Here is a 10,513-nt window from a genome sequence, read left to right as displayed (position 1 = left end):
TGATAATTGTTTATAAAATGAAGCCTTAGTTGTGAAGCTTGTTAAGATGAACTATGACAGCTTCCTCCTGTCCTTCATCTGATCTCATGTCCTTATGTTTATTTAATTATTACGTTCTACCTTTTTATTGATCTTTTTGGGCTGAAGCAGTCAATGTAGATCAGTTGTCATCTGTGATAAAACAATATTTATAACTCTGCACTTTTCAGTGGTTAAAAAATTGTGTAAATGTGTCAGAAAAATATGCCAAAAAGACGTGAAACCAAATGACCTCCTTAAACCTTGATGGATCATTTAATTAAAACTCTGGAACAATAACACTAATATTTTTACATATTGAATTTCTTTCCTCAAATAGAATATAGAATGTTAATTCTTTGAGATTTCCAGAGCGCTAAGCGGGGAAACATCTGCTTTTGACAGAATCACAAGCAGCTGGACGACCTGAGAGCACCACTGATTTTACAACTGATGGATTTGTCTCGACTCGACAGTCGTGAGTCTTTTTAATGAGAACTCGTTATTTCTAAAGACGGATACAACTCTTTCTGTGGTGTCTGTGAAACATCTTTAAAGGTCCTCAGAGTTTAAGACGCTTCTCTTCTTCTTCGTCACCGCCGTCCAGCTGAAGATTCTTTCTGGACAAAAGAGAAAAACACGAGGCGATGGATTCAGGACGTTTGCTGCACGTCATCTTCCTGTGAAGCCGTGACTGAGTGCTGTCTCCTTCCAGCCCTGCAGTGATGCCATGAGGCTGATTCTGGTCAAACCCACCAACGCAACGCGGCGTCTCGACTCCACGGCCGATGGGGGCCACGCCCCCTCAGGAGGTCCGGCCACCAAAGCTCCTGACGGGATGCGTGATCGATGCTCGGGTACCTCTGGGGAAGCATCTTCCTCCCCGCAAGAGACGAGTCTGTGCGGCGCGTCGTCCTCGCCCTGCCAGAGGTCTATTGGAGTCAGTCCACCACGAGACTCGGTCCAGACGTCGCCAATGAACCCCAGAAACCTGACCCTCTCCCAGCTGAGTGACCAGGACTGGCTGCTGCTCTGCGGCCAGGTGAGCGGTGTGGGAGGAGAGTCTCCGCCAGCGGAGGCGGCCGGCTCCAGCGTGGGACGCCCGGCGCAGCGTGACCGATGTGGCTGTTCCTGTCCGGATGCTCACCAACCGCCAACGGCCTCGACTCTTCATCCTCTAGCTAAACGAGTCCAGCAGGACTGTCTCTCCAGAGCCGCGAACAAGAAAAGCCTTCCGTCGTCGCCACACACTCAGCCCCTCCCCCAAAGCACCTGCCAGGTGTTACCGCAGCCAGCCAACCACAGGGACCTCCTGAAGCCGAGCCTTCCCCCGGAGGACTTCCTGCTGCACTGCAGTGACCAGGAGTGTCAGAGGAAGCTCTTCCAACAGCAGCCGTGCAATCATTTCCAACTGAAAGACGGCAACCAGGCAACTTTACTCAACATTCCTCTGAACTCCATCCAGTGCGTTGAGACCAATCCGAAGCTCCACCGGCAGCCTCCGCCTGCAGACTTCAACTGGAGGGAGCTGTTTGGCAAAGAGCCGCTGTTGGTTGGTCAGAAAGCAGACTCCATGAGCGCGGACCCGACCTGCAGGTCCCCCGGAGACCCCTCCGTCGTCCTCAAGTGTCGACATCTCCCCTGCAACCCTCTGACCCCGCGGGCGCAGAGGCCGTCGCCTCCGGCCAGCAACACCAGCCTCCAGTCCTTCTGCAGCTCGCTGGAGAACCAGGACGTCGGGACAAAGAGAGCCAGACAGCGGCAGAGCCAGGTACCCAATCTCCTGTGGATGCTGCTTCTTCCTGACTTGTGGCGGGAGGTAACCCCCCCCCCCCCATGTATCAAATCCTATGGGGATGTTTTTGTCACGTCAGCATTGTAACTCAACTTCCTTAAACACGTCAGACATGACCCCAGTCTGTCAGGAACCAGTGTGATTAATCGAGTCTTACCTTCCTCTGCAGACGAACCCTCAGCTCCTCAGTAGATCCAGACTCTCCCTCCACAAACACCTTCCTCCACCTTCCTCCTCCGCCTCGGACGCCGGAGACATCGCCAACGGGGACGCCGTGCGCCCGCCGAGCGGCCACGAGCATCATCTGAGATCCAGTCTGGCGGATCTGCACTCGGGTCAACAGCCTCTGCAGCTTCTGCACAGTGCCGTCCTCGAGGACGCCTTCTCCAAGGTCAGCAGAGAGGACTCCAGTAAGGCCAACAGTGAGAACGAGGCCAGAGAGGAAGGCAGCGCACCACAGAAGAAGACCAAGGACATCAGCTACCGGCTGGGCCAGAGGAAAGCTCTCTTTGGGAAGCGCAAGCAGCTGAGTGACTACGCCTTGGTCTGCGGGATGTTCGGCATCATCGTGATGGTCATCGAGACTGAGCTGTCCAGAGGGCTCTACAGCAAGGTACTGACAGCCTCCTCAGAGCCACTGGCTTCATGAAGTAGGTTCACACACACACACACATGAGCCCGACAGCAGGAACTAATCCAAACGTCACTAGACTCATTGAACCCTGACTTCTCACAACAGAACCCCAAAGCCTTCCTCCTCTCTTGTCGTTGGGTCCGTCTTGGTGGCCACTCCTCATGGCCATGTGGTCTCCATTGTTTGTAGGAATCCATGTGCTCGTATGTCCTGAAAGGCCTCATCAGCATCTCCACTGCTCTCCTTCTTGGACTCATTGTGATGTACCATGCAAGAGAGATCCAGGTAAGTGATCTCCAAGCATACCCGTAGTCCTCGGTTCCCTTGAGCTTATTCTACCCTAGAGAACCGACAGAACCTAGAAGCCACTACCAGGGTCTCCTGAGGACTCTGACTGGGCAAACCGGCCAATTTGACTTGTATTGCATCCTAAATGTCACCATGAATATGTTTAACTCCATATTGTTTGAAGGTGTGCAGAAGATCTATTGGCTCAGTTGGAATAACAAAGCTTCTCCGTGTGACTGCTGAACCAGTCGGTTCACTCCTTCATGCTGTAACACAGCGTGAACATTGCTCTTCCTCTGAGTCCCGTGGCCTTGAGACGCTCCTCGCCCCTCCACAGCTCTTCATGGTGGACAACGGAGCCGACGACTGGAGGATAGCCATGACCTTGGAGCGGATCCTCTTCGTGGCCTTTGAGCTGCTCATCTGTGCCATCCATCCCATCCCGGGCCAGTACGTGTTCACCTGGACCGCCCGGCTGGCCTTCAGCTACACGGCGGCGGACACCGACATCGACATCATCCTCTCCGTGCCCATGTTCCTGCGCCTCTACCTCATCGGCCGGGTCATGCTGCTGCACAGCAAGCTGTTCACGGACGCCTCGACCTGCAGCATCGGGGCGCTCAACAAGATCAGCTTCGACACGCGCTTCGTGATGAAGACCCTGATGACCATCTGCCCCGGCACCGTGCTGCTGGTCTTCAGCGTGTCCTGCTGGATCATCGCGGCGTGGACCGTGCGAGTCTGCGAGAGGTAAACCCAGCTCCTCCTTCCCTTAACCAACCACTACGCACATAGCTGAAGGGCTGGACGGGAGGACCTCCATGTCCTGCTACGTCAGACTTTGACCCACTGCAGTGTTTAAGCTCTTATTCCTCATTGGGAGCCAATTGCATTGCTTCAATATCACACGTTTATGCTTCACTCTAGATATTTACAAGGTGGATGAATCTGTGAAAGTGTCCTCAGTGTCACTTCAGGGTTGGGTCCAGTGAGCTCAGGTCATGTGTCCACAGGTACCACGATGCTCAGGAGGTCACCAGCACCTTCCTGGGAGCCATGTGGCTCATCTCCATCACCTTCCTGTCCATCGGCTACGGGGACATGGTCCCTCACACCTACTGCGGGAAGGGGGTGTGTCTGCTGACGGGGATCATGGTGAGCCCTGCGCCGCGTGGGGGGGGCGGTCCAGAATGCTGTTCTCGTGACATCATGATGAAGGCGGCGTGTTCCTCAGGGCGCCGGCTGCACCGCGCTGGTGGTCGCCGTCGTCGCAAGAAAGTCAGAACTCACCAGAGCCGAGAAGCACGTCCACAACTTCATAATGGACACGCAGCTCTACAAGGAGGTGGGCGCCGCGGTCACAGCTGTTTACCTTTTTGTTTCACACAGTTTCAGTTCATCTTCTGATACGAGGAAACAATAAGCCCCTCTTCTACACCTGTGATTACTTTATTAGTATGATTATAAGATATTATGTGATTACATTCTAAGTCTAATCATATGATATTATTATATGATTGTATTATAAGTATGATTAAAAGATATTATATTATTACATTATAAGTATGATTTTATGATATTATTACATTATAATTATATGATATTATTATATTCTAAGTATGATTATAAGATATTATATTATTACATTATAAGTATGATTTTATGATATTATTACATTATAATTATATGATATTATTATATTATAAGTATGATTATAAGATATTATATTATTACATTATAAGTATGATTTTATGATATTATTACATTATAATTATATGATATTATTATATTATAAGTATGATTATAAGATATTATATTATTACATTATAAGTATGATATTATTACATTATAAGTATAATTATATGATATTATTGTAAGTATAATTATATGATATTATTATGTGATTATTGTATTATAAGTATAATATGATATTATAAGTATGATTATATTATAAGTATGCATATATGATATTATTATGTGATTATATTATAAGTATGCTTATATTATATTATTATATAATAAGTATGCTTATATGATATTATTATGTGACTATATTATAAGTATAATGTCCTCAGGTGAAGAACACAGCAGCCAACGTGTTGAGGGAGACGTGGCTCATCTACAAAAACACCAAGCTGGTCAAGAAGGTGGATCGCTCCAAAGTTAGACACCATCAGAGGAAGTTTCTGAAAGCCATCCACCAGTAGGTCTGAAACCAGTCATCCACCAGTAGGTCTGAAACCAGTCATCCACCAGTAGGTCTGAAACCAGTCATCCACCAGTATAGAACCAGTCTTCCACCAGTATAGAACCAGTCCTCCACCAGTATAGAACCAGTCCTCCACCAGTATAGAACCAGTCATCCACTAGAATAGAACCAGTCCTCCACCAGTATAGAACCAGTCCTCCACCAGTATAGAACCAGTCCTCCACCAGTATAGAACCAGTCCTCCACTAGAATAGAACCAGTCCTCCACCAGTATAGAACCAGTCCTCCACCAGTATAGAACCAGTCCTCCACCAGTATAGAACCAGTCCTCCACTAGAATAGAACCAGTCCTCCACCAGTATAGAACCAGTCCTCCACCAGTATAGAACCAGTCCTCCACTAGAATAGAACCAGTCCTCCACCAGTATAGAACCAGTCCTCCACTAGAATAGAACCAGTCCTCCACCAGTATAGAACCAGTCCTCCACTAGAATAGAACCAGTCCTACACCAGTATAGAACCAGTCCTACACTAGAATAGAACCAGTCCTCCACTAGAATAGAACCAGTCCTCCACTAGAATAGAACCAGTCCTCCACTAGAATAGAACCAGTCCTCCACCAGTATAGAACCAGTCCTCCACTAGAATAGAACCAGTCCTCCACCAGTATAGAACCAGTCCTCCACTAGAATAGAACCAGTCCTCCACCAGTATAGAACCAGTCATTTATCAAAACAAACTTGACTTTGTCCTCTCAGGCTGAGACGAGTGAAGATGGAGCAGAGGAAGCTGGCAGACCAGGCCCACACGGTGGCGGACGTGGCCAAGGTGTGTGAGTGAGAAGTTTAATGTGTGAGTGAGAAGGTCTCATGTGTGAGTGAAGGTCTCATGTGTGAGTGAGAAGTTCTCATGTGTGAGTGAGGTTTCATGTGTGAGTGAGAAGGTCTCATGTGTGAGTGAGGAGGTATCATCATGTGTGAGTGAGAAGGTCTCATGTGTGAGTGAAGGTCTCATGTGTGAGTGAGAAGTTCTCATGTGTGAGTGAGAAGGTCTCATGTGTGAGTGAGAAGGTCTCATGTGTGAGTGAGAAGTTCTCATGAGAAGGTCTCATGTGTGAGTGAGAAGGTTTCATCATGTGTGAGTGAAGGTCTCATCATGTGTGAGTGAGAAGGTCTCATGTGTGAGTGAGAAGGTTTCATCATGTGTGAGTGAGGAGGTCTCATCATGTGTGAGTGAGAAGGTTTCATCATGTGTGAGTGAGAAGGTCTCATGTGTGAGTGAGAAGGTTTCATCATGTGTGAGTGAGAAGGTCTCATGTGTGAGTGAGAAGGTCTCATGTGTGAGTGAGAAGGTCTCATGTGTGAGTGAGAAGGTCTCATCATGTGTGAGTGAGAAGGTTTCATCATGTGTGAGTGAGAAGGTCTCATGTGTGAGTGAAGGTCTCATGTGTGAGTGAGAAGGTCTCATGTGTGAGTGAAGGTGTGAGAAGGTTTCATCATGTGTGAGTGAGAAGGTCTCATGTGTGAGTGAAGGTCTCATGTGTGAGTGAGAAGGTTTCATCATGTGTGAGTGAGGAGGTCTCATCATGTGTGAGTGAGAAGGTCTCATGTGTGAGTGAAGGTCTCATGTGTGAGTGAGAAGGTTTCATCATGTGTGAGTGAGAAGGTTTCATCATGTGTGAGTGAGAAGGTCTCATGTGTGAGTGAGAAGGTTTCATCATGTGTGAGTGAGAAGGTCTCATGTGTGAGTGAAGGTCTCATGTGTGAGTGAGAAGGTTTCATCATGTGTGAGTGAGGAGGTCTCATCATGTGTGAGTGAGAAGGTTTCATCATGTGTGAGTGAGAAGGTCTCATGTGTGAGTGAAGGTCTCATGTGTGAGTGAGAAGGTTTCATCATGTGTGAGTGAGAAGGTCTCATGTGTGAGTGAGAAGGTCTCATGTGTGAGTGAGAAGGTTTCATCATGTGTGAGTGAGAAGGTTTCATCATGTGTGAGTGAGGAGGTCTCATCATGTGAGTGAGAAGTTTAATGTGTGAGTGAGAAGGTCTCGTGTGAGTGAAGGTCTCATGTGTGAGTGAGAAGGTCTCATGTGTGAGTGAGAAGGTCTCATGTGTGAGTGAGAAGGTCTCATGTGTGAGTGAAGGTCTCATGTGTGAGTGAGAAGGTTTCATCATGTGTGAGTGAGAAGGTCTCATGTGTGAGTGAAGGTCTCATGTGTGAGTGAGAAGGTTTCATCATGTGTGAGTGAGAAGGTCTCATGTGAGTGAGAAGGTCTCATGTGTGAGTGAGAAGGTTTCATCATGTGTGAGTGAGAAGGTCTCATGTATGAGTGAGAAGGTCTCATCATGTGTGAGTGAGAAGGTCTCATGTGTGAGTGAGAAGGTTTCATCATGTGTGAGTGAGGAGGTCTCATCATGTGTGAGTGAGAAGGTTTCATCATGTGTGAAGGTCTCATGTGTGAGTGAGAAGGTTTCATCATGTGTGAGTGAGAAGGTCTCATGTGTGAGTGAGAAGGTTTCATCATGTGTGAGTGAGAAGGTCTCATCATGTGTGAGTGAGGAGGTCTCATCATGTGTGAGTGAGAAGGTTTCATCATGTGTGAGTGAAGGTCTCATGTATGAGTGAGAAGGTCTCATGTGTGAGTGAAGGTCTCATGTGTGAGTGAGAAGGTCTCATGTGTGAGTGAAGGTCTCATGTGTGAGTGAGAAGGTTTCATCATGTGTGAGTGAGAAGGTCTCATGTGAGTGAGAAGGTCTCATGTGTGAGTGAGAAGGTCTCATCATGTGTGAGTGAGAAGGTCTCATGTGTGAGTGAAGGTCTCATGTGTGAGTGAGAAGGTCTCATCATGTGTGAGTGAGGAGGTCTCATCATGTGTGAGTGAGAAGGTTTCATCATGTGTGAGTGAGAAGGTTTCATCATGTGTGAGTGAGGAGGTCTCATCATGTGTGAGTGAGAAGGTTTCATCATGTGTGAGTGAAGGTCTCATGTATGAGTGAGAAGGTCTCATGTGTGAGTGAGAAGGTCTCATCATGTGTGAGTGAGAAGGTTTCATCATGTGTGAGTGAGAAGGTCTCATGTGTGAGAAGGTCTCATGTGTGAGTGAGAAGGTTTCATCATGTGTGAGTGAGAAGGTCTCATGTGTGAGTGAGAAGGTCTCATGTGTGAGTGAGAAGGTCTCATGTGTGAGTGAAGGTCTCATCATGTGTGAGTGAGAAGGTCTCATGTGTGAGTGAAGGTCTCATGTGTGAGTGAAGGTTTCATCATGTGTGAGTGAGAAGGTTTCATCATGTGTGAGTGAGGTCTCATCATGTGTGAGTGAGAAGGTCTCATGTGTGAGTGAAGGTCTCATCATGTGTGAGTGAAGGTTTCATGTGTGAGTGAAGGTCTCATGAAGTGAGAAGGTCTCGTGTGTGAGTGAGAAGGTCTCATCATGTGTGAGTGAGAAGGTCTCGTGTGTGAGTGAGAAGTCATCATGTGTGAGGAGAATCATGTGTGAGTGAGAAGGTCTAGGTGTGTGAGTCTCTCCTTCCTGTTCTGAGAGTCCATGTGACGTGAGAAGTTCTGTTCTAGACCCAGAACATGAGTGAAGGTCTCATGTCTCCTTTAGGTTCTAGACCCAGAACACTGACGAAGTCTCTCTCATGTTGTTCTAGACCCAGAACATGACGTAAGTCTGTCTCTACTTCCTGTTCTAGACCCAGAACATGACGTAAAGTCTGTCTCTCTCCTTCCTGTTCTAGACCCAGAACATGACGTAAAGTCTGTCTCTACTTCCTGTTCTAGACCCAGAACATGACGTAAAGTCTGTCTCTCTCCTTCCTGTTCTAGACCCAGAACATGACGTAAAGTCTGTCTCTCTCCTTCCTGTTCTAGACCCAGAACATGACGTAAAGTCCGTCTCTCCTTCCTGTTCTAGACCCAGAACATGACGTAAAGTCTGTCTCTCTCCTTCCTGTTCTAGACCCAGAACATGACGTAAAGTCTGTCTCTCTCCTTCCTGTTCTAGACCCAGAACATGACGTAAAGTCTGTCTCTACTTCCTGTTCTAGACCCAGAACATGACGTAAAGTCTGTCTCTCTCCTTCCTGTTCTAGACCCAGAACATGACGTAAAGTCTGTCTCTCTCCTTCCTGTTCTAGACCCAGAACATGACGTAAAGTCTGTCTCTACTTCCTGTTCTAGACCCAGAACATGACGTAAAGTCTGTCTCTCTCCTTCCTGTTCTAGACCCAGAACATGACGTAAAGTCTGTCTCTCTCCTTCCTGTTCTAGACCCAGAACATGACGTAAAGTCTGTCTCTACTTCCTGTTCTAGACCCAGAACATGACGTAAAGTCTGTCTCTCTCCTTCCTGTTCTAGACCCAGAACATGACATAAAGTCTGTCTCTCTCCTTCCTGTTCTAGACCCAGAACATGACATAAAGTCTGTCTCTCTCCTTCCTGTTCTAGACCCAGAACATGACGTAAAGTCCGTCTCTCTCCTTCCTGTTGCAGACCCAGAACATGACGTAAAGTCCGTCTCTCTCCTTCCTGTTGCAGACCCAGAACATGACGTAAAGTCTGTCTCTCTCCTTCCTGTTGCAGACCCAGAACATGACGTAAAGTCTGTCTCTCTCCTTCCTGTTCTAGACCCAGAACATGACATAAAGTCTGTCTCTCTCCTTCCTGTTCTAGACCCAGAACATGACGTAAAGTCTGTCTCTCTCCTTCCTGTTCTAGACCCAGAACATGACGTAAAGTCCGTCTCTCTCCTTCCTGTTGCAGACCCAGAACATGACGTAAAGTCTGTCTCTCTCCTTCCTGTTCTAGACCCAGAACATGACGTAAAGTCTGTCTCTCTCCTTCCTGTTCTAGACCCAGAACATGACGTAAAGTCCGTCTCTCTCCTTCCTGTTGCAGACCCAGAACATGACGTAAAGTCTGTCTCTCTCCTTCCTGTTCTAGACCCAGAACATGACATAAAGTCTGTGTCTCTCCTTCCTGTTCTAGACCCAGAACATGATGTACGACCTGGTTCTGGAGCTCCAGCACCGCAGTGAGGATCTGGACCGGAGGACCGTGGCTCTGGAGCAGAAGCTGGACTCCGTCCTGCTCGGCGTGCGGTCGCTGCCCGCCGTTCTGTCTCAGGCCATCACCAAGCTGCAGAAGGACTTCCTGGACGACTTGGCGTGTCGCGTCCACTTCCTGTCGTCCTCCCTGAGCTCCGAGTGCTGCTCCGTGCCGTCCGGGCAGCTCTGCCCCGGGCCGGAGGCGCCGCTCCGCTCGTAGCCGGAGCTCCTCCGCCCCGTCGCTCAGGAGGAGGAGGAGGAGGAGGTCCTCCGCCCCGTCGCTCAGGAGGAGGAGGAGGAGGAGGAGGAGGAGGAGGAGGAGGAGGAGGAGGAGGAGGGAAGAGTGGTGTCTCTTCATTTCCTTCTCTCCTCTGGGTTCACAGATGTATCTCAAGTCACTCCAGAGATATATGGAAGATAATTTTTAAGCTATATGGAGAATTAAAATGTACGTGTGAATCAAATATGGGATTAAATGAGCTCATCCTTGTTCTCCTCTCCTGCTGGACCTGGACCAGGTCC

At 48.2% G+C, this 10,513-nt stretch overlaps 2 protein-coding genes across 2 annotated transcripts; both read left to right on the top strand.

Annotated features, from left to right (window-relative positions):
• The first annotated feature begins 344 nt into the window (after positions 1–344).
• LOC130193881 (small conductance calcium-activated potassium channel protein 3-like) lies at positions 345–5,736 on the top strand. Its single transcript, XM_056414687.1, has 9 exons — positions 345–496; positions 626–1,789; positions 1,983–2,426; positions 2,637–2,732; positions 3,073–3,485; positions 3,749–3,890; positions 3,970–4,080; positions 4,811–4,942; positions 5,703–5,736. The coding sequence occupies exons 2-8, from the start codon at positions 749–751 to the stop codon at positions 4,940–4,942; spliced, it is 2,379 nt and encodes a 792-aa protein (XP_056270662.1). The 5' UTR covers positions 345–496; positions 626–748; the 3' UTR covers positions 5,703–5,736.
• Positions 5,560–10,211, top strand: LOC130194105 (small conductance calcium-activated potassium channel protein 2-like). The gene is made up of 2 exons (XM_056414997.1): positions 5,560–5,772; positions 9,933–10,211. Exons 1-2 carry the CDS (start codon positions 5,719–5,721, stop codon positions 10,209–10,211), a joined length of 333 nt encoding a protein of 110 aa, XP_056270972.1. The 5' UTR covers positions 5,560–5,718.
• Positions 10,212–10,513: the final 302 nt, after the last annotated feature.

Source organism: Pseudoliparis swirei, chromosome 5 (assembly GCF_029220125.1).
Source record: "Pseudoliparis swirei isolate HS2019 ecotype Mariana Trench chromosome 5, NWPU_hadal_v1, whole genome shotgun sequence".
Taxonomy (NCBI): domain Eukaryota; kingdom Metazoa; phylum Chordata; class Actinopteri; order Perciformes; family Liparidae; genus Pseudoliparis; species Pseudoliparis swirei.
This window is presented reverse-complemented; position numbering and strand designations above follow the sequence as displayed.